The sequence below is a fragment of the Myotis lucifugus genome, unplaced genomic scaffold (assembly GCF_000147115.1).
Source record: "Myotis lucifugus unplaced genomic scaffold, Myoluc2.0 scaffold_170, whole genome shotgun sequence".
NCBI lineage: Eukaryota > Metazoa > Chordata > Mammalia > Chiroptera > Vespertilionidae > Myotis > Myotis lucifugus.
This window is the reverse complement of record NW_005871218.1, coordinates 1,961,149-1,979,239: the sequence shown is the minus strand read 5'-3', so window position 1 is coordinate 1,979,239 and position 18,091 is coordinate 1,961,149. Positions and strand designations below refer to the sequence as shown.

Sequence of the window (18,091 nt, the reverse complement as noted above, 5' to 3'; positions counted from 1 at the left end):
TGACCATATTCTAACTGTTCGGTAGGAACAATAGAGTGTAGTAGTTAATGGTCTCTGAATGAATCCTTACTTTCTTAACAGCTGTTTTTACATTTGCTAATTTTGATAATAAAATAATACAATTATATATGCATGGTACCTGGTGAAGACCCTTCATAAATACTATTTATCTTAAAGTCTTACTTTTAAATCTTAATGTCTTAAGTCTTAAATCTCTGAGCCACTTGGCTGTTTAGCTTTTTTCCTATTCATGATTTACTGCAGAATTTATTTAGGGAGGAGTATATAATGAAAAACAAAATCTCCTACCTCACTGCTTATTGATTTCAAGAGAAAATCTCTCATCCTTTCTCCCCATCCTTTCTAGTCTTCATTCTCCTGATTCCACTCATATTCAAGTAGTTGTGAGTTTTTCCCATTGGTGAGTTTCTAGCCATCTCTGTGAGCTTAGATTAAGCTGAAAACTATAAATGTGTTTAATAACAGTTGCCTTTTGGAAAAATCATGAGGTTAAAATGAAAGTCTTAAAAGGTAACAAACATCTTTTCACTTCTCACTATGGGTGGTATCAGGAATGGAAAGGTTAGGTGTTCCAAAGAGGGAAGGAGCCATGAGGAAAATCAACTTAGGTATCTAATCAAGTCTGTCTATTAAACAATTAAAATATTTCCTGGGTACATGCTCTTTGTGAGCTCACAGTACTTGACTATAGATCGTTCATAAGTGCCACATGGAGCCTAAGAGTGGAAGCATAAAATGCAAAGAATAAAAGACATGGACTAAGGACTAAAAACCTGGACTAGACAACAGTTATATAGGTTAAATCCATTTAACCAAGACCTCAATAAGCCCATATTCATTTACTTTATTTAGTGTGAAGGTTTCTCAACATTCTGTATTATATGCATAATTTAATTGTTTAAGATACATTAGTGACAACTGCTACTTAGTGATAAGCTCTGATGGATATTGTCTAGAATTTTTTGAAAAAATATATATTTATTGATTTCAGAGAGGAAGGGAGAGGGAGAGAGAGATAGAAACATCAATGATGGGAGAGAATCATTGATTGGCTGCCTCCTGCACGACCCACACTGGGATCAAGCCCCGCAACCTGCGCATGTGCCCTTGGTCGGAATCGAACCCGGGACCCTTCAGTCCACAGGCCCACGATCTATCCACTGCACCAAACCGGCCAGGGCTATTGTCTAGAATTTTACTTTTCACTTTGAACTTGGCTTGCATTAAAAAGCAAGGCTAACACAAATTTTATTATATGAGTTTTGGTTTTAAGTATTACAAATAAAAATGAAAGGACTGCTAATGGAGACAGACTGGATTTTCACTTGCTAACTCATTTTCTAACACTTTTATTTAGGTGGGTTATGGCTAAGTGGCAAAGAATTAGTAATTTTTTTTTTTAGCATTTAATTCATACACTGGGTTTTAAGCATGAAGTTATTTTTCATTATTACATTTCAATTTTCTTATATTATTTTTAGTTTGCTTTTTATTTCCTAAGTAGTTTCTAAAAACCTACAAAAGATTGAATTTATAAGGTGTTTGACAATTTGTATGTAGAGATTTAAATATACTATGAAAATTTATTAAATGTCACTTAATTTATCTTGGCCTAAATTATCTTGAGTGAAGCAGTTGAGTCAGTCACATGGTTTCCAAGTGCTTTCTTCAAACTTTAAAGTTTGATGCTATTTGTAGAGGAAATTTGTGCTGCAGCTAAATTTTACATGTACTAGAAATTTTAAATAATAGTACATTACATAATTAAAGGAAAATAATAAAGGTTAACATGTTTGAATTTTGATATTTCTTTTGTTTAAAAACATACACTTGACCTTAGCTAACAGTCTGGGATTTTAAAGGTGTGGGATGTGATTTTGAAAGATTATAGAGTTCTTTCGTTTGTGTCTTACAGCATGCTGCCACTAGGAGAATAACTTCTTACACCTTTTCTTTTGCTTTTAGGATTTTCTCATTCGGCGTTTACCTTTGGTATAGAAAGCCATATCAGTCAATCAAACATAAATGGTGCCCTTGTCCCACCTGCTGCATTGATTTCTATCATCCAGAAAGGTCTACAGTATGTAGAGGCAGAAGTTAGTATTAATGAGGTAAGGAAGATTTATTTCAAATAATTCTTAAATCTGATAGCTTGTTTGCTCATTTGTTATCTGACTTCAGCTTCTCTGGGTTAACAATTGAGAGGTGTTGTTTCTAACGTAGGGGTCAGGCTGCACAGGAAAGGCATGTTGGCTCCCAAAGGTGAGGACCGCTATCTGTAGCTTATTTCACTATAAATGGTTTTATAAGTAAACAGTAAGAAATAATTTTCTTTAAAACAACAGCATTGATGGTCTGAAAAAATCAGAAAATTTCAGATTATTTGGTTATACCTGATGTTGGAAGGCAGTTCATAATTAAAGCTAATTCTTGATATTAGTGCCTATTTAAGGCCCATATACCAGTATCGGTAGTTTAACTCAGGTGTCAGCCAACTTTGTACCATAAACCAAATCCTGTCTCCTTGTTTTTGTAAAGTTTGATTGGAACACATTCATGCTCATTCATTGACGTATTATTGTCTGGCTAATTTTGTGCTACTATGGCAGAATTGAGTAGTTGTGACAGAGAACTTATGGTCTGCAAAGCCTAAAATATTTACAATTTGGTCTTTTACAGAAAATGTTGCAAACCCTGGTCCAGCTGAAAATTTTCATATATGGACAGGATTTATGATATGTGGAGCTTTTGCCTTATTTTCATTTCAGAGATTAATATGTTCCCCTTTCTTTTCGCAAAAATATGTGAACAAACATTTTAACAAATATTTTTAAAACTGAAGCATCCATGGTTTCTATATTTATTACTGTAGTTACATAGTATACTAAAATTGATTTCATTGTCTTTGTTTTCCTCATCTCTAACTGATAAATTTGCTAATACTAAATTAAACGTGTTCTGTCTTTTAGCACTTTCCCTCCAAAAATATCCTTAACAGAGGGTGATAAACAATTTCTAGCAGTAGCCAGAGAGATCAAGTCTCATTTTATCCGAAAAACCTTGTGTAAATTTAATATAGTTCTCCACAATGTGTCTGTGTCAGTTTTAATATTTATTTTTTAATTACTTATAAATTAAAATACTTTCACCTACTCCTCAAATACTCCATTACACTCGACAGCTTAGAAAGATGTGCTGTGTTTGCAGCCTGTCAGGAGTATGTGGTCATCTGCTTCACATACATATCACGTTGGCTAATTTGCACTGTTTCTATTTCCGACTTGCTCTGTGTTTGTATCTCTCCTTGTGCTCACTGGAGAACTTTTATTAATTGTGAAGCCCCTAATATCCATGAGAGGAGCTTTGGAAAATTACAGCAAGTCCATAAAATTAAAGAGCAGCAGCCTGTGAGTTAGGATGCTTCTCAACCGGTAGAACACATCAGACTTCCCCAGGGAGCTTTTTGAAGCAGTTCCTGAGCTCTTCAGAGATTTTGATTCCGTAGGTTTGAATCTGCATTTCTAACAAGTTACCAGGTAATGTGCTCCTTGCATCACACTTTGAGTAGCACTGGTTAAGAGATGCCAGCTGCTGTTGACCAGTGTGTAACTTCAAGTCTTTAAACCTGACTGTGCTTGCTTGCACTCCAACATTAGTAAAATGAAATGTCGTATGGCATAATATATGGAGTCTTTCTGTTTTAATCAAATCACGAGAAACTTTAAAGTCCAACAAAACTATTTAAAAGTTTTTGGTTTTAAAGAAATATTTTCTATACTGTGGTACCAAATCTCTTATTGTGTGAATGATTTTATTTTGGTCATTGCTTTTGACTAACAGATTTTTGGAATATAATTAATAAACCTTTTTATTATCTGGGCCTACTTTTATTATTCCTTTCAGTATTTCAGCTTTATATGTGCAACATACAACACTAAGAACCAGGTGAGAAGGAAAACTTAAACAGTTATTTGCAGTTGCTTCTTCAGTTTCCTTCTGATTCCTTTCCTTCTTACGCACATTCAGAAAATTATCTTAAAATATTTTGTCTTGGAATGAAGCTTTTCATTTCTGCTGTGGACTTGTATGAATACAAATTACTCTAAATATGGCACCTTTGATTTTTCTTCTTTTCCAAATCCAGGATGGTACCTTGTTCGATGGTCGCCAATAGAGTCTTTGTCACTGATAGATGCCGTAATGCCTGATGTAGTACAAACAAGACAACAAGCTTACAGAGACAAGCTTGCACAGCAACAAGCAGCAGCTGCAGCAGCTGCCGCAGCTGCCACGAACCAACAAGGATCTGCAAAAAATGGAGAAAACACAGCAAATGGAGAGGAGAATGGGGCACATACTATAGCAAGTGAGCTGAGATAGAATTTTTAAAAATTCCTTTTCAAAAGAAATGTTTGCTTCATAGGGATGTCACCTCTTTGAAGCTGAAATAACACCATACTTATCATTTATGCCAACTTGTTCCCCTAACTCTTACCACACAGCTCAGATTTTCATTCCTAAAGCTCAGAAAGTGAGGTTTACATTAATGGATTTTATTTTGTTTCAGAAAAATATTTAGATAATTATTTTTCTATGGTTAAGTGAGTTTTGTGTCTGCATTTGATTTCTAAATAAAATGTGTAACATTAGTCATTAACAAATACAGTGACGCTCTGACATGGAGCTATAAAGGCAACTCTCATGTTATAGGAATGATATCAGCAACCCCTACTGGCGGGAACTCAGAATAGTATTGGCATGGATTACATGTTCAAATCTTTTTATCACTTGAGTCATGTTTGTGGGTCTAACCTTTTTGCAGCCCTTCTCTACCCTCATCCTCTAACCCCCACCTCTAAACACACACTCAGATATATATATCTTGGCCATACTTGACTACAGATAAGAATTCATTCTCCATGTGATAAGTACTGTGTAGTCAAGTTATACTCTATATTATAAAGGCGGGATTTCCCCAGCATGTTGCAATATTACCTGACTGGAATTTTCCACTTGTTTCCTGTGCTGCAGATAATCATACTGATATGATGGAGGTGGATGGGGATGTTGAAATCCCTCCTAACAAGGCAGTTGTGTTACGGGGCCATGAATCTGAAGTGTTCATCTGTGCCTGGAACCCTGTTAGTGATCTCTTGGCATCGGGGTATGTTTCTCAAAGTGAAACTAAAATGGATTTTAAAAAATATCTTACTAAACCTATTACATTTTATAAGTACATTACTTATGTTTTTTAGGTTTCTGTTGTTGCTTATTAGTGTTCATTTTGCCTCTGTAAATCTTCAGTCCTTCATAAAGTAACCTTGGAAGTTTTCATTAAACTCACTACTTCAGGGGTTATTTGGGGCCCTCAAAATGGAGACAGAGAAAAAATACTGGAAATGGAAATTCCCGATATTCTGGTTTTATTTGCCTTAGTAATTTAGGATATAATTATGTTGGTGTTTTTTGTTTGTTTTTAATTCTGGAATACTTGAGAATATTAAGAGGATTTAAAATACATTGCATACTTTCTAGGTCTGGAGACTCCACAGCCAGAATCTGGAATCTTAGTGAAAATAGCACCAGTGGTTCCACACAGTTAGTACTTCGACATTGTATACGAGAAGGAGGGCAAGATGTCCCCAGCAACAAGGACGTGACTTCTCTAGATTGGAATGTGAGTATCACTGTACTGTCCATGGTGGATGTAATTACTAATTCACTTCTTTGAGCCTTAAACTGATGGCAGGGGCTTGTCCCTTTTTCAGATATTTTTAAATCTCACTAACTAATGAGAACAACAAAGTAGGAATCCTCCTTCCCAAATATGTTAAAAACAAAGGCTGGCCCTTGAGCAGTCAGACCAAGATTCAGCTTCCAGCTCTTCTGTTTACCTAACAGCAGAATCTTCATAAGGTTGGAGGTCGACCGCTTGCTTCTTTTTCCTCACATGTATAGAAAAAGTGTGGTAATGGTAGCTACATAAATGAGGAAATAGATGAAAATCAATAGCAGGCGCATACTAAGTCCTTAGCTAGTAAGTCCTGTGCCGGGGTTAAGAGAAAGCTATATAATAAAAACATGTTCTTGTTTTTCTCATTTTGCTGTGATCTGATGAAAACTTCATTGCTAACTAACTGCCTTTTAGGGACCATTAGTCTAGATTACTTCCAAGCTTTATTCTAGCTGTAGTACTCTTATAATTCTTTGATTCAATATATGATTTAATATCTTTTAAGGATAACTTAACTATTCTGACTTTTATTATTGATAAAGCTTCACCCCTGTACTTTCTAATACATGGTTAACATTTTCTTTTTCCCATTCCTATGATTAATATGTGGAAAATTCGCATTTGTAAGGTTCCTGTATATTTTCTTTTGTTCCATGTTGCTTTTTAACTTTGCATCCAGTTTTTACCTTTCTTCCTCCGGCCTCCCCTCTGTCCTCCCCACCCTCCTCCAAAGCCTGTTAGACTATTTCAGTGTTTCCAAGAATTTTAGGGGTTGGCTAGTCTTTCCTCAGCGAGTGAACATCCTTCCTCCTCTGGCTCCTGCTTAACAGCTTTGTGTGGGGCTTTCCAGGGACCTTACAAATGTTATCCCAAGGAACGAGGTCTATTCTTAAAAATGGTTACTCCACCTAAAGTTCTGTTTGCATAAAATTCTTCCAGAACTCATAACTAGGGTTTTTTTCTTGTTTGTGATGTTTTATTTTGTTCTGTTTTAGCATTCCTTTCTAAAATTCCCAGTAATGTATTTACCTTTCCCTTACAAAGTTGACAGTTGTAAAAATGAAAAGAGGTTTTATCACATTGCAGTATTATTTGGTTGTTGTAGGGTCATGACTAATATCTTCTTAATATGTGACCTTATATAGCTTATGTCAGAAATCTTATAGAATCCTTAAGCTATTTGGCTCAGAGACCATGTTAATTTAATGAATTTTATAGTTTACACTAAAAAAGATGGTAAACCAACGTTCATTTGTTGAGCTTGGTGATTCTGAAATGCAAATTAATTTTAAAACATGGACTTTCTCAAAAATATATTATTCACTCTGTACTTGCATCTTCCACTAAAAGGCAAAAACATTAGCCTTGATTAGTGGTTCTTTCTCATGATTAAAGCAAGAGCCGGACATATTTGATGGTTCAAACATTTTTTCCAACTTTAGTGGTCCATGAGCTAAAACATTTGGGGACTAAAACATTTGGGAAACCTCCCACCCAGCTGGTGTGGCTCAGTGGTTGAGCATTGACATATGAACAAGGAGGTCACAGTTTGATTCCCGGTCAGGGCACATGTCTGGATTGCTGGCCCAATCTCCAGTAGAAGGCATGTAGGATACAGCCGATCAGTGGTTCTCTCTCATCATTGATGTTTCTATCTCTCTCTCTCTCTGCCTCTCCCTTCCTCTCTAAAATCAATAAAAATATACTTAAAAAAGAAAAAGAAAAAAGAAACTTCCCACTGTGCAGAGCCCGGAAATAAGCTTTTGCTATTGGCTTCAACATGGCTGCTTCTTCCTAGGGCAGAACCATAGGGGTTTTTAAAGTCCTGGCAGGTCTGATTCTACAGCCCCCAGACCTAGCTTTTGTCTGTCACTTACCTATACAGCTAAGTGGCCTGAGAGGTCTGAAAAGGAAGATGCTGTTTTTGGTTCCCTTACCAAAAAGCATCAAGAAAGTACTGGGTAAGACAGTATTTCATTCTGTGTCTCCAATAAGGCTTACTCATCCTAGCAACAGTCTGTTCCATGTACTCTGTAACTTGCATGTCCATAGAATGTTAGACTGTCCTTCCCTTCTGCCATTTGTCAAGGCATATGAGATTAGAGAAACTGGAATGTTCTCCTCCTAATGAAGTGGTTCCAGGAAACTACTCAACTTCTTTTACTGTCAAGTCACCTATACTCTTCTCTGACTCTTTTTCTTGTGTTGCATTTTTATTGGTAAGGATTCATATTGGGAAAGAATTAACAAAGGAGAGAAACATTCAATGATATTTAAGAATCTGATCATCTGAAACAGCAATATTGTTAGTATCATGCAACATACTTTATTTAGACAGTAAAAGATTTAAAGAGGGTCATGTAAAACCTTTTAATCATAATGAGATATTTTGGAAGATTTTGCTTTTTACTTACATTGAATCATTAAAAGATGATGATTTTGATGTCCTTTCCAGTCTACCTGCCTCCCCTCTTTAGTCATGTGCGCCTCTAAGGATGCAGTAGACCTCAGCATGCAGGGGAGTGATGTGGTCCTGCTCCGGAGCAGTTCCTGCTTTTGGGGATTTGGACATAGGCTGGCTAGGTGCTGCCAAAGCTCCAGCTTCCCAGCAGTGAAGGGTGTTTCCTAGTCTGGGTGGCGCTCCCAATTGGGCAGAACTAAAAAGATTTTGTAGCAGAGAATGTCAAGGATCTGCCGTACCTAAGATTTAAACATGAAATGTTCTAATAACAATTAAATGCCCTTTCTGGATTACATAATTGAAAGAAGTGTGTTTCTCCAACAGAGTGAAGGTACACTTCTAGCAACTGGTTCATACGATGGATTTGCCAGAATATGGACTAAAGATGGTAAATGAAGCATTCTTCTTTTCACTTGTTGTTGTTGGTTTAAGTTATAAAGATGAAGTAATGTAATTTTTTTTTTAATACTAGGTAACCTTGCTAGCACCTTAGGGCAGCATAAAGGCCCTATATTTGCATTAAAATGGAATAAGAAAGGAAATTTCATCCTAAGTGCTGGAGTAGACAAGGTAAAAGAACATTAAACTAAACCTATATATATATAAGGTTAATGTAGTAAGGTAATATTTTTCTCTTCTAATAACATAAGCATTAAAATATTTATATTTGAGAAATTGCAGAATGAATTTATGATAGTAATAGAAATACTTTCTTAGATTTTCTGTCGGCTCACTTCTGAACCTACAAAATAAAATGTCTTTTATTCTTATCTGTGTGACTACACTCCTTGTTTTTGCTGGAACTTGAGCTGTAATGAATGTCACACTTCCCATATTCTTTGCTTCCCTTCTAAAGTTTCTAATTTATCTCATCAGTGAGTGTGGCTCTGGAGTGATTCCATGGGAAATCTTAGAGCCAGTCTATTAGCTGAACTCCTGGTGCTTAATTGAAAATGTAAGAAATGCAGGATCTTTCTAGCTTTTTTTACCTACTTAAGCTGGTAAATACCCACAGGCTGAAAATATGGCCTTCTTTCTCCTTTATTTTCTTAGATCATCCCCCTTCCCATGAACCTAGGAGAATACATGCTTGTAGGTAACTGGGTACATTGTCAAAAGGACGTAGAGAGAAAAGAGGAAAGAAAAGTGAGGGAGGTCAGGAATGCGAGGGAAAGCCCTGTTAATAGTCGCTGCACTGTGCAGCTCTCCATCCCCAACGATATAAACTCAGTGGTGGGGGAGTGTGAAAAGGAACGGTAAATACAGCCATTATGTGCCACACTTTGATGTAATTAATATAAAGACATTGTTTTAAATATTGTCAAATTTCAAGCTGCCTTTATATATAAATGTGAGCTTTAAAAAAATCTTAATACTGAGAATCAGCTGACTACTTTGTAAACCAAGAATTTTTCTCCATATAGCTGAAGAACTATGAAAATCTTACATTAAGTACTCTATTGCAGTGGAATTTTTTAAGCAGTCTAATATAATGTCTGGTACATTGAAGACAAACCAATAATTGTTATTTCAAGTGAGTTGACTGATGAAAAATCATCAGGGAAAAATTAAACAACTTAATAGTCATATCTCCTTCCCCCCAACCCTGAATATGGAGTATAACCTGGTTGTACTGTTGCGAAAAGTAAATGTGAATAATTAATTCCACTCTGACATTTCATATTGCTTTAATATAGTTAGGACTCTAAGGCATGCCTCTATAATAAATTCCTTTCAACTTCTTAACAATATATTTTTCTTCTCTATTTAATCTCAGACAACCATTATTTGGGATGCACACACTGGTGAAGCCAAGCAACAGTTTCCTTTTCATTCAGGTAAATCTTTACAATTTACATTAGAACTGGATTTTTTTTTTTCTGTTTTTCTAATTATACTTTTAACTGCTTAAATTCATTTAAAATCTTGAACTATCAAGTATCAGTCTGGTTACTAGTTCTTTGAAGGGTTGATATTCCATGAATTTCAGATTGTTAATTGTCAGGATCATCAAAACTTTTTGTGAAATATATCATAACGGAGCATTTGAGGCCTGATTGGTATTCTTTAATGGTGACATAGATTTTTGAGTCGGCAGGTCTAGGTTTGGATTTCAGTTTCACCCCATTTAACAAGCTTTAAGACTGAGCATTTCACCCCAGCCGGTTTGGCTCAGTGGATAGAGCTGTGGTTGGCCTGCGGACTGAAGGGTCCCAGGTTCAGTTCTGGTCAAGGGCACGTATCTCAGTTGCAGGCTCAGTCCCCATTGGGGGCCATGCAGGAGGCAGCCAACCAATGATGTTCCTCTCTCATCAATGTTTCTATCTCTCTATTCCTCTTCCTCTCTTTTTGAAAATCAATAAAAATATATTTAAAAAAACAAAAAAGACTGAGCATTTCACTTAACTTTTCTGAGCCTCATTTTCTTTATCTGTAAATGAAGGATAATAATGCCTATCTGTTATGAGGAGAAGACTAAGTAATGTACGTGAAAATAGCGTATAAACTTCTACAACTTTAGATACTATTTCTCGTTTTGGATGGATGTATGTAAATCAGTCCACCTGTGTACATAAAATAAAAATTAGGCTTTCCCAATGTTGTTGGAACTTTGGTGCTATAGGTGGATTTTTTTGAAGAAATAAATTGATACTTAAATCCATCGATCTGACCCACAAAATATTGTGCTCCATTCTCCATGACGTATAGCCACACAGCAAGGTGTATAACAAGATGAGTGGAGAAAAGAGTTTATTACATGGGCTCTTTTGCAGCCTAGAACTTTGTGCCTGCTTTCAGGGAGTTTCCTGATGACAGTAGCTGATATTAAACTGGAACAAGATGCCTAATAACTATTAGAACAGGAGTTTTAGTATTGCCCGATTTAACTGCTTCTTTCAGGGTTTTGGTCTGGTTAAGAAGAGCTCTCAGTAGGAGGCTGACTAAAGTAGTAACTGGTTATTTTCAAATCTTTGTCACATCTTTTTCACAGACATAACATGTACCAACTTTGTGCTAGAGATGCTGCTCTTAGTATACATGATCCCATTTAGTCCTACTTTTGCCCCATACTATTGCATAGCTCTCTCCTTTCCAGTACTCTGTCCTATGAATTCTAGCTGCCTTTGCCTTCTCAGCTTTGGCTGTTCAATTCAGGAATGTCATGGATCTTGGTCTAGGGAGGTTTCTCTTTCCTATGCCCTGACGGGGACATTTTTCCCCCCAGATTATAAGCTCAGACAATTTTGAAGGCACATTGTGTGTTGGGTTTCCCTTCTCTCAGGAACCACCGTCCTTTGTTGCCTGATGTCCAATGTCTTGAACTATTATGTCATAAACAGCATCAGTTTTAAAACAAACTTACAGCTTCTGGCAATTTGTTTTTCTGTCTCTATTTAATTTGACTAAATCCAATAAGGTACAGAATTATTTTTCTGTAGTATCTGAGGAACATAATTTTGCAAGCATAATGTTAAACAGTTCAGCTTGATTACAGTTTACCATATTAGTAGACATTTACACATCAGTTTTTGTTCACCTTTGCTTCTAGTCTTCACCCAAATAGAATTCTTAGGCCTCTGGCTCTTTGCCTATTAGTTTCTCCTACCTCCCCAAAGTGATGGCGTATTGAAATAAGTAGGCATGCGGTACTGTTACTGGCTACTACATAACATGTACCAACTTTGTGTTAGAGATGCTGCTCTTTGTATACATGATCCCATTTAGTCCTTGTGACAACCTGATGTGGTAGATGGTATTAAAGTCATTTCACTAGTAAATGATATTTTTACCAATGGTATTCTTTCTTGCCAGGCCTTTTGGTTTTTTTAAACAGCTTTATTGGAGTATAATTGACACCCCACCCTACTCCACCCCCAAAAAAATACAGGATAGGGCAAAAGTAGGTTTGCAGTTGCTTGTATGGAAAATAATATAATAATTATAAATAATAATAATACAAATTGTTTCATATGATTACAACTGTAAACCTACTTTTGCCCCACCCTGAACACATATTTAAATTGTGCAATTTGGTATGTTTTGACATATGTATATACCATTGATTCCACACTCCAGACATTGAAATACATCTGTTGGATTCAGACGTTTCTTCTTGCCCCTGTGCTATCTCTCCCCACCTTCCCCAGGCAATCACTGGTAGTCTTCCCCTCACCAGAAATTAGTTTACATGATGTAAACGGGATCACAGAGTATGTACTCTTTTGGTCTGGCTTGTTTCACTCTGCATAATTATTTTGCTTTCCTTTCAATTGATGAGTAATATTCCATTACGTAAATAAGTACCACCATTTATTTATCACCTACTGAAGCACATTTGGGTAGTTTCCAGTTTTTGCTTGTTACAAACAAAACTATCAACATTCATGTACACAAGTAATCTTTATATGGATTTGTGCTTTCATTTCTCCTGTGTGAATACCTAGGAATAGATCATACAATAGGTATATGTTTAACTTGTTAATAAACTGCCAAACTGTTTTCCAGAGTACATTTTTAAAAATGGAGTTACATTCTCACCAGCAGTGGGTAGTTCTCTGTATTCTTCCAGCACTTTTTACATGGTCAGTCTTTTTCATTGTAACCACTCTAAGATGTGTGTAGTGGTATTTCACTGTGGTTTTAATGTGCATTTCCTAATGACTAATGATGTTAAGCATCTTGTCATGTGCTCATTTACCATCTTTATGTCTTCTTTTGTAAAATGTCTGTTTCAATCGTTGGACCTTTTATTTAATTATGTTTTCTTTTTATTGAGTTTTGTGAGTTCTTTATGTGTTTTGGATGCAAGTGTTTCCAAATAGCGTCTCGCAGTCTGTGTTCTTTGTATTGTTTTAACAATGTCCTTGGAGATCAGAAGTTATTAATATTGATGAATTCCATAATTTATTAACTTCTTTTTATGTGTCATGCTTTTGGAAGTTGAGGTCACTGAATTGAGACCTTTCTGCTTTTCTAATATAGGTATTTAGTGGTGGGTACAGGCACTATTCGCAGCCTTGTGCATCAGGCATTGCTGCTTCTAATCTTTCTGAGTTGTGCATTCCCAGTCTCAGGTAGTATCCTCACACATAAGTGCTGAACATGTGAGTAGGACTGACTGCAGATTTTTAGAATTCTCTGCATAGCTCTCTCCTTTCCAGTACTCTGTCCTATGAATTCTAGCTGCCTTTGCCTTCTCAGCTTTGGCTGTTCAATTCAGGAATGTCATGGATCTCGGTCTAGGAAGGTTTCTCTTTCCTATGCCATGACGGGGACATTTTTTCCCCTAGATTATAAGCTCAGACAGTTTTGAAGGAACATTGTTTGTTGGGTTTCCCTTCTCTCACTGTCCTTTGTTGCCTGATGTCCAATGTCTTGAACTATTATTTCATATACTAGAGGCCCGGTGCACGAAATTCGTGCACGGGGGTGGGGGGTGGGGGGTGTCCCCTCAGCCTGGCCTGCAACGATGCAAGCATTCCGCACCCGGCCTGGCCAGAGGCCCTCCGCGGCTGGGGTGGAACGCTTGCCTCATTGCCGCGGCGATGAAGCAAGCATTCTGCCAGGCCGCTCACACTGCCCGCTCTCAGCAGCCCCCCCCCCCACTCCCCCCACTGGGGGACTCCAGTGGGGCTGAGAGGACTGGCCGCCACCATCTTTGTGATGGAGTGACGGTTAACTTGCGTATTACCCTTTTATTAGATAGGATATTGTAAATTTTTTTGGTTGTTTGGGGCAGGAGGCAAATATGATCCCTGTCACTTCATCTTGACCAGAAATGGAATTATCTGTTTTTTAAATTACTACATTTTAATTTCTGTACTAAATGTTCCCCTATGTACACTCTTGTGTAATGCATAAATCATGATTCTAGATCAGGGGTGGGCAAACTTTTTGACTCGAGGGCCACAATGGGTTCTTAAACTGGACCGGAGGGCTGGAACAAAAGCATGGATGGAGTGTTTGTGTGAACTAATATAAATTCAAAGTAAACATCATTACATAAAAGGGTACGGTCTTTTTTTTTTTTAGTTTTATTCATTTCAAACGGGCCGGATCCGGCCCGCGGGCCGTAGTTTGCCCACAGCTGTTCTAGATGAATGACAGTGAGTTACAACTTCAAACACAGGACAGCTATGAAAATAGCAATGTTCATGAGGATGTGGAGAAATTAGGACCCTTATATTTTCGTAGTAATTACGTAAAATGGTACATTCATTGTGGAAACCAGTATGGCAGTTACTCTAAAAGCTAAACATAGAATTACCATGTGACCTAGCAATTCTACTCCCAGGTCATATTCAACAGAATGTGGTCTATATGTACAATGTATTATTTAGCCATAAAAAGGAATGAAGTTCTGACACATGCTACATCATCAGCTAACTTTGTACACATTATGCTAAGTGAAGTAAGCCAGATACAAATGGACAAACAGAATGATTCTCCTTATATGAAATAACTATAATAAGCAAATATCCTATATATTAAGAGAGAAATATGCAAAGTAGGCCCTGACATCACGACCAGCTCAGGAGGCTGCGTCATGACCAGCTCAGAGCACGCCCCCAGCCCCAGCAGACACACACCACACACTAGGGCTGGGGGTGGGCTCCGAGCGGCCGCGGCGTGACTCGGCGCCCACCCCCAGCCCCTGTGCCACCCAGCTCTGAGGCCACTCCCGCCGGGGGTTCGTGGGCAGGCACGCCGCGCCGTCTGCAAGGCCCCCCAGTGGACCCATGGACCTGCCCAGGGGGGCGTGCTCCGAGCCACCCGCAGCCAGACTGTGGTTTAGCCCCCGCTCCCCTATGGGGAGCGGGCCTAAGCCCGTCAGTAGGACATCCCCTGAGGGCTCCCAGACTGTGAGAGGGGGGCAGGCTGGGCTGAGGGACACCTACCCAGTGCACGAATTTCATGCACCGGGCCTCTAGTATATAGATAAGAAGTAAAGATTAAAGGTTAGCAGGGACGGGGGTTGGGGGGGGGGGTTGGGAGAAATGGGGAGGTGTTGCTTAATGGTTATTTGCACAACAGTATGAATGTAATTAACACCACTGAATTTTACACTTAATAAAATGACATTTTATGTTACATATGACCACAATATTTAAAAATTAATGTAATATATCAAAAATCATTGAATTATATACTTTAAAGGGGTAAATTTTATGGTATGTGAATTATATATGAATAAAGCTGTTTTAAAAAAAAGCAAATGAGTAATGAATGCCTTTCTTCCCTACCCTCATAGGTTTGTTCATTACCTTTTTAACTTACAAAGGATGCATAGTTTAACAAAAAAAAATCAGAATTGGAGGACACAGAAATTTGAATCTCAGCTTCAAGATTTTAAAAGTGTGTTACCCTGGGCAAATTAACTTTTCTTAGACTTTCATTATGCGTAAAATGAGGCCAGTAATAGTGAATACACCTCTCATCTCTCACTTACATAAAAGTACATTTTATGTTAGAGGTCTATTTCTATCCTAAAGAACTTGCGTTACCTGGACTCATTTTATTTTAGGAATAAATATGAAGTAAGGAGGTATGTGTTCTTAGATTGCACCAATCCATAACCTTTGCACCTTACGAGCCAGTCGTATCGCAGACGCATTAATCACCCAGTTCATGTTGCAGCATTCCCGAGCCTCCTTCAGTTACCTGTACCTGCTCATACACTGTTTTTGTTTTGAACCTAACAGTATTCTGTTTGAATACTACTTCTTATTTTCATCTGCTAAGATTTTGTAGACGGCTCTGTGCCAAGTTAATACGCTTGTGCATCAGAACAGATACTTGACCTTCTTCATAGCAATTTATTAGAATTAATTTTATTTTTCACTTTTTTTCTTTCTTTCTTGAACAAATTATTTACCTAAGTATCATTTTGTTAAAATGGTTTTTGAAATAACTTAAGTCATATATTTAATGACAAAAATGAAAGTGTAGTGTAAGTAGTTACTCAGATGCCAGGCATGAGAGCAGACTCTAAACCAGGTATTCCAAGAAAGGGAATTTAATACAAGGAAATAGTTGCAGAGGTGTTGGAAGAGTGAAAAACAGAGGAATATGAGGTAACTCGGAGTTTAACAACTGCCAGAAACCTAAGACTTAGAGAAGGCAGCAGGAGCCAAATGCTCTGGCCTTAGAGGAGAGGCTGCCTGGCAAACACAGGCAACATGGAGTAATCCCAGCAGCTGCCAGAGTCCCAGCCTGAAAGAAATGGGAACAAAATTGCTGTCTTCTTTGTTTCTGCTGACCTTGGGGCTCATGACTGTGTCCTCCACTGTGGGAACTCTGTAGGCACAGGATGGTGTACTATGTGATTGGAGAAGTCAGCCCCAAGGTGCGGAGCACAGGAGGGCAGAGTGGAAAGGAGTGGCCTGAGAGTGGGTGACACGCCAGCAGTGTCTGTATTACTCTGAGAATCGTGATGCACACAGATGGCAGCAGAGTTCACACACGGTGCCAATCAAAGTTGGCCTGTAGTTTTATTTCCTGGCTGATTTAAGTTGGATTCTCTCAGAAGCAGACCTGGAGCCAAGCATTTGAGTGAAGTGATTTATTAAGGAAACCTTCCCAGGAGAGACAAGTGAGGAGTGTGGGAAGCAGGATGGGAAAGAGGAAGGGCCCAGGAAGGGAAGGTTTCTGGTGAAACATCCCGTGTTCAGCCTCATCAGACATGGCTCTGACGGGTGTGTTTACACCTCAGAATTTCTCTCATTTGAGCCAAGGGTGCTAGGGTTTTTTTTTTTTAACCTACCCTTTCCCCCCGCCATCCCCAACTACATACCACCAGCTATTGAGTAGTAGCCACATTTGGGGTAAGTAGAAGCAACAGAGCAGTGTGGTTCTCTGAAGAAGTTTGCCCCTGGGAGGAGCCCTTAGCACCCAGGCATTCAGAAGCTGAGGACTGGTGAAGAGGTTATACTAGGGAGGGAGGAGGCCAGGCCATCCTGAGCAGTTGTCTTATGGCAGTAGCAGTCACTGCCATACTGCCATTCACTCACGCCACTTGCCCACTCTAAAATTGTGTCTTGTTCTTTTTTTTTTTTTTTTTTTAAATCTGGTGGGAATTCTTGTAATTTGAAATTTTTGTAGGTGAATTTATGTTAATATTTTTTTATATACCACTGTAGTTTTCATAAGGTTGCTTGGGGAGAGGATTTAATACCTCCTGCATAGTAAGTTTCATAGTAAGTTATTTTTCCATCTTGTAAGTATTACTTTCCTTTACTGACTCAGTCCAGGTAGGTTCCTGATCCCTGTTTTTTTATTGTGGAAATATACCCGAAGCTAGTTCTTCAGGAGTGTCTGGACATGTTACTACCATTAGCTTCCCTGAGCTGCACTCTAGATTTTAGTGTTTTACCTGATTAGTCTCTAGCCAGTGAAATTAGGTTTCACTGTTGTCCTTTGTCTTTTTAAAAATGTATTGCTATATATAGTTCTCAAAATCCTGAGTAAATATTTCTTTGAGTCATAAGTGCTTTAATTTCTTCTTCTTGTAATTCTTCTTGTTCTCCTTTCCATAGTTGTAAGCCCGCACACATGATGTACTTTTTGGATTATTAATCTAAGTGCTCAAAACACCCATTTATAATATATCTAGTCTCAATATTGCCAATTACTATTATAATTAGATATATACAGAGTGGCTTTGTTTTTCCCTTCCCATAGATACCAGTTCCAGCCTCCTTTATTAGATCTTTTATATCTCTAATAATGAGGATACACAGCTTAAACTTGACCTTTTCTGTTTCCTAACTGGTAAACTTGTTCTGTAAAGGCTCAGAAAATCACTTTTAGGTTTGGTAAGCTGCAGGTAAAAGCAGCCATATGTAATCAAATGAGTGTGGCTGGATTTTCATAAA

The 18,091-nt window shown here is 37.9% G+C and overlaps 1 protein-coding gene across 1 annotated transcript in view; it reads left to right on the top strand.

Moving 5' to 3' along the window:
- Positions 1–18,091, top strand: part of TBL1XR1 (transducin beta like 1 X-linked receptor 1) — a 152,949-nt gene that overhangs the window by 126,526 nt on the left and 8,332 nt on the right. The window contains 8 exon segments of the mRNA XM_023760055.1: positions 1,987–2,132; positions 4,166–4,184; positions 4,187–4,387; positions 5,053–5,185; positions 5,557–5,698; positions 8,541–8,604; positions 8,689–8,786; positions 9,994–10,054. Coding sequence (XP_023615823.1) covers positions 1,987–2,132; positions 4,166–4,184; positions 4,187–4,387; positions 5,053–5,185; positions 5,557–5,698; positions 8,541–8,604; positions 8,689–8,786; positions 9,994–10,054 — 864 coding nt within the window.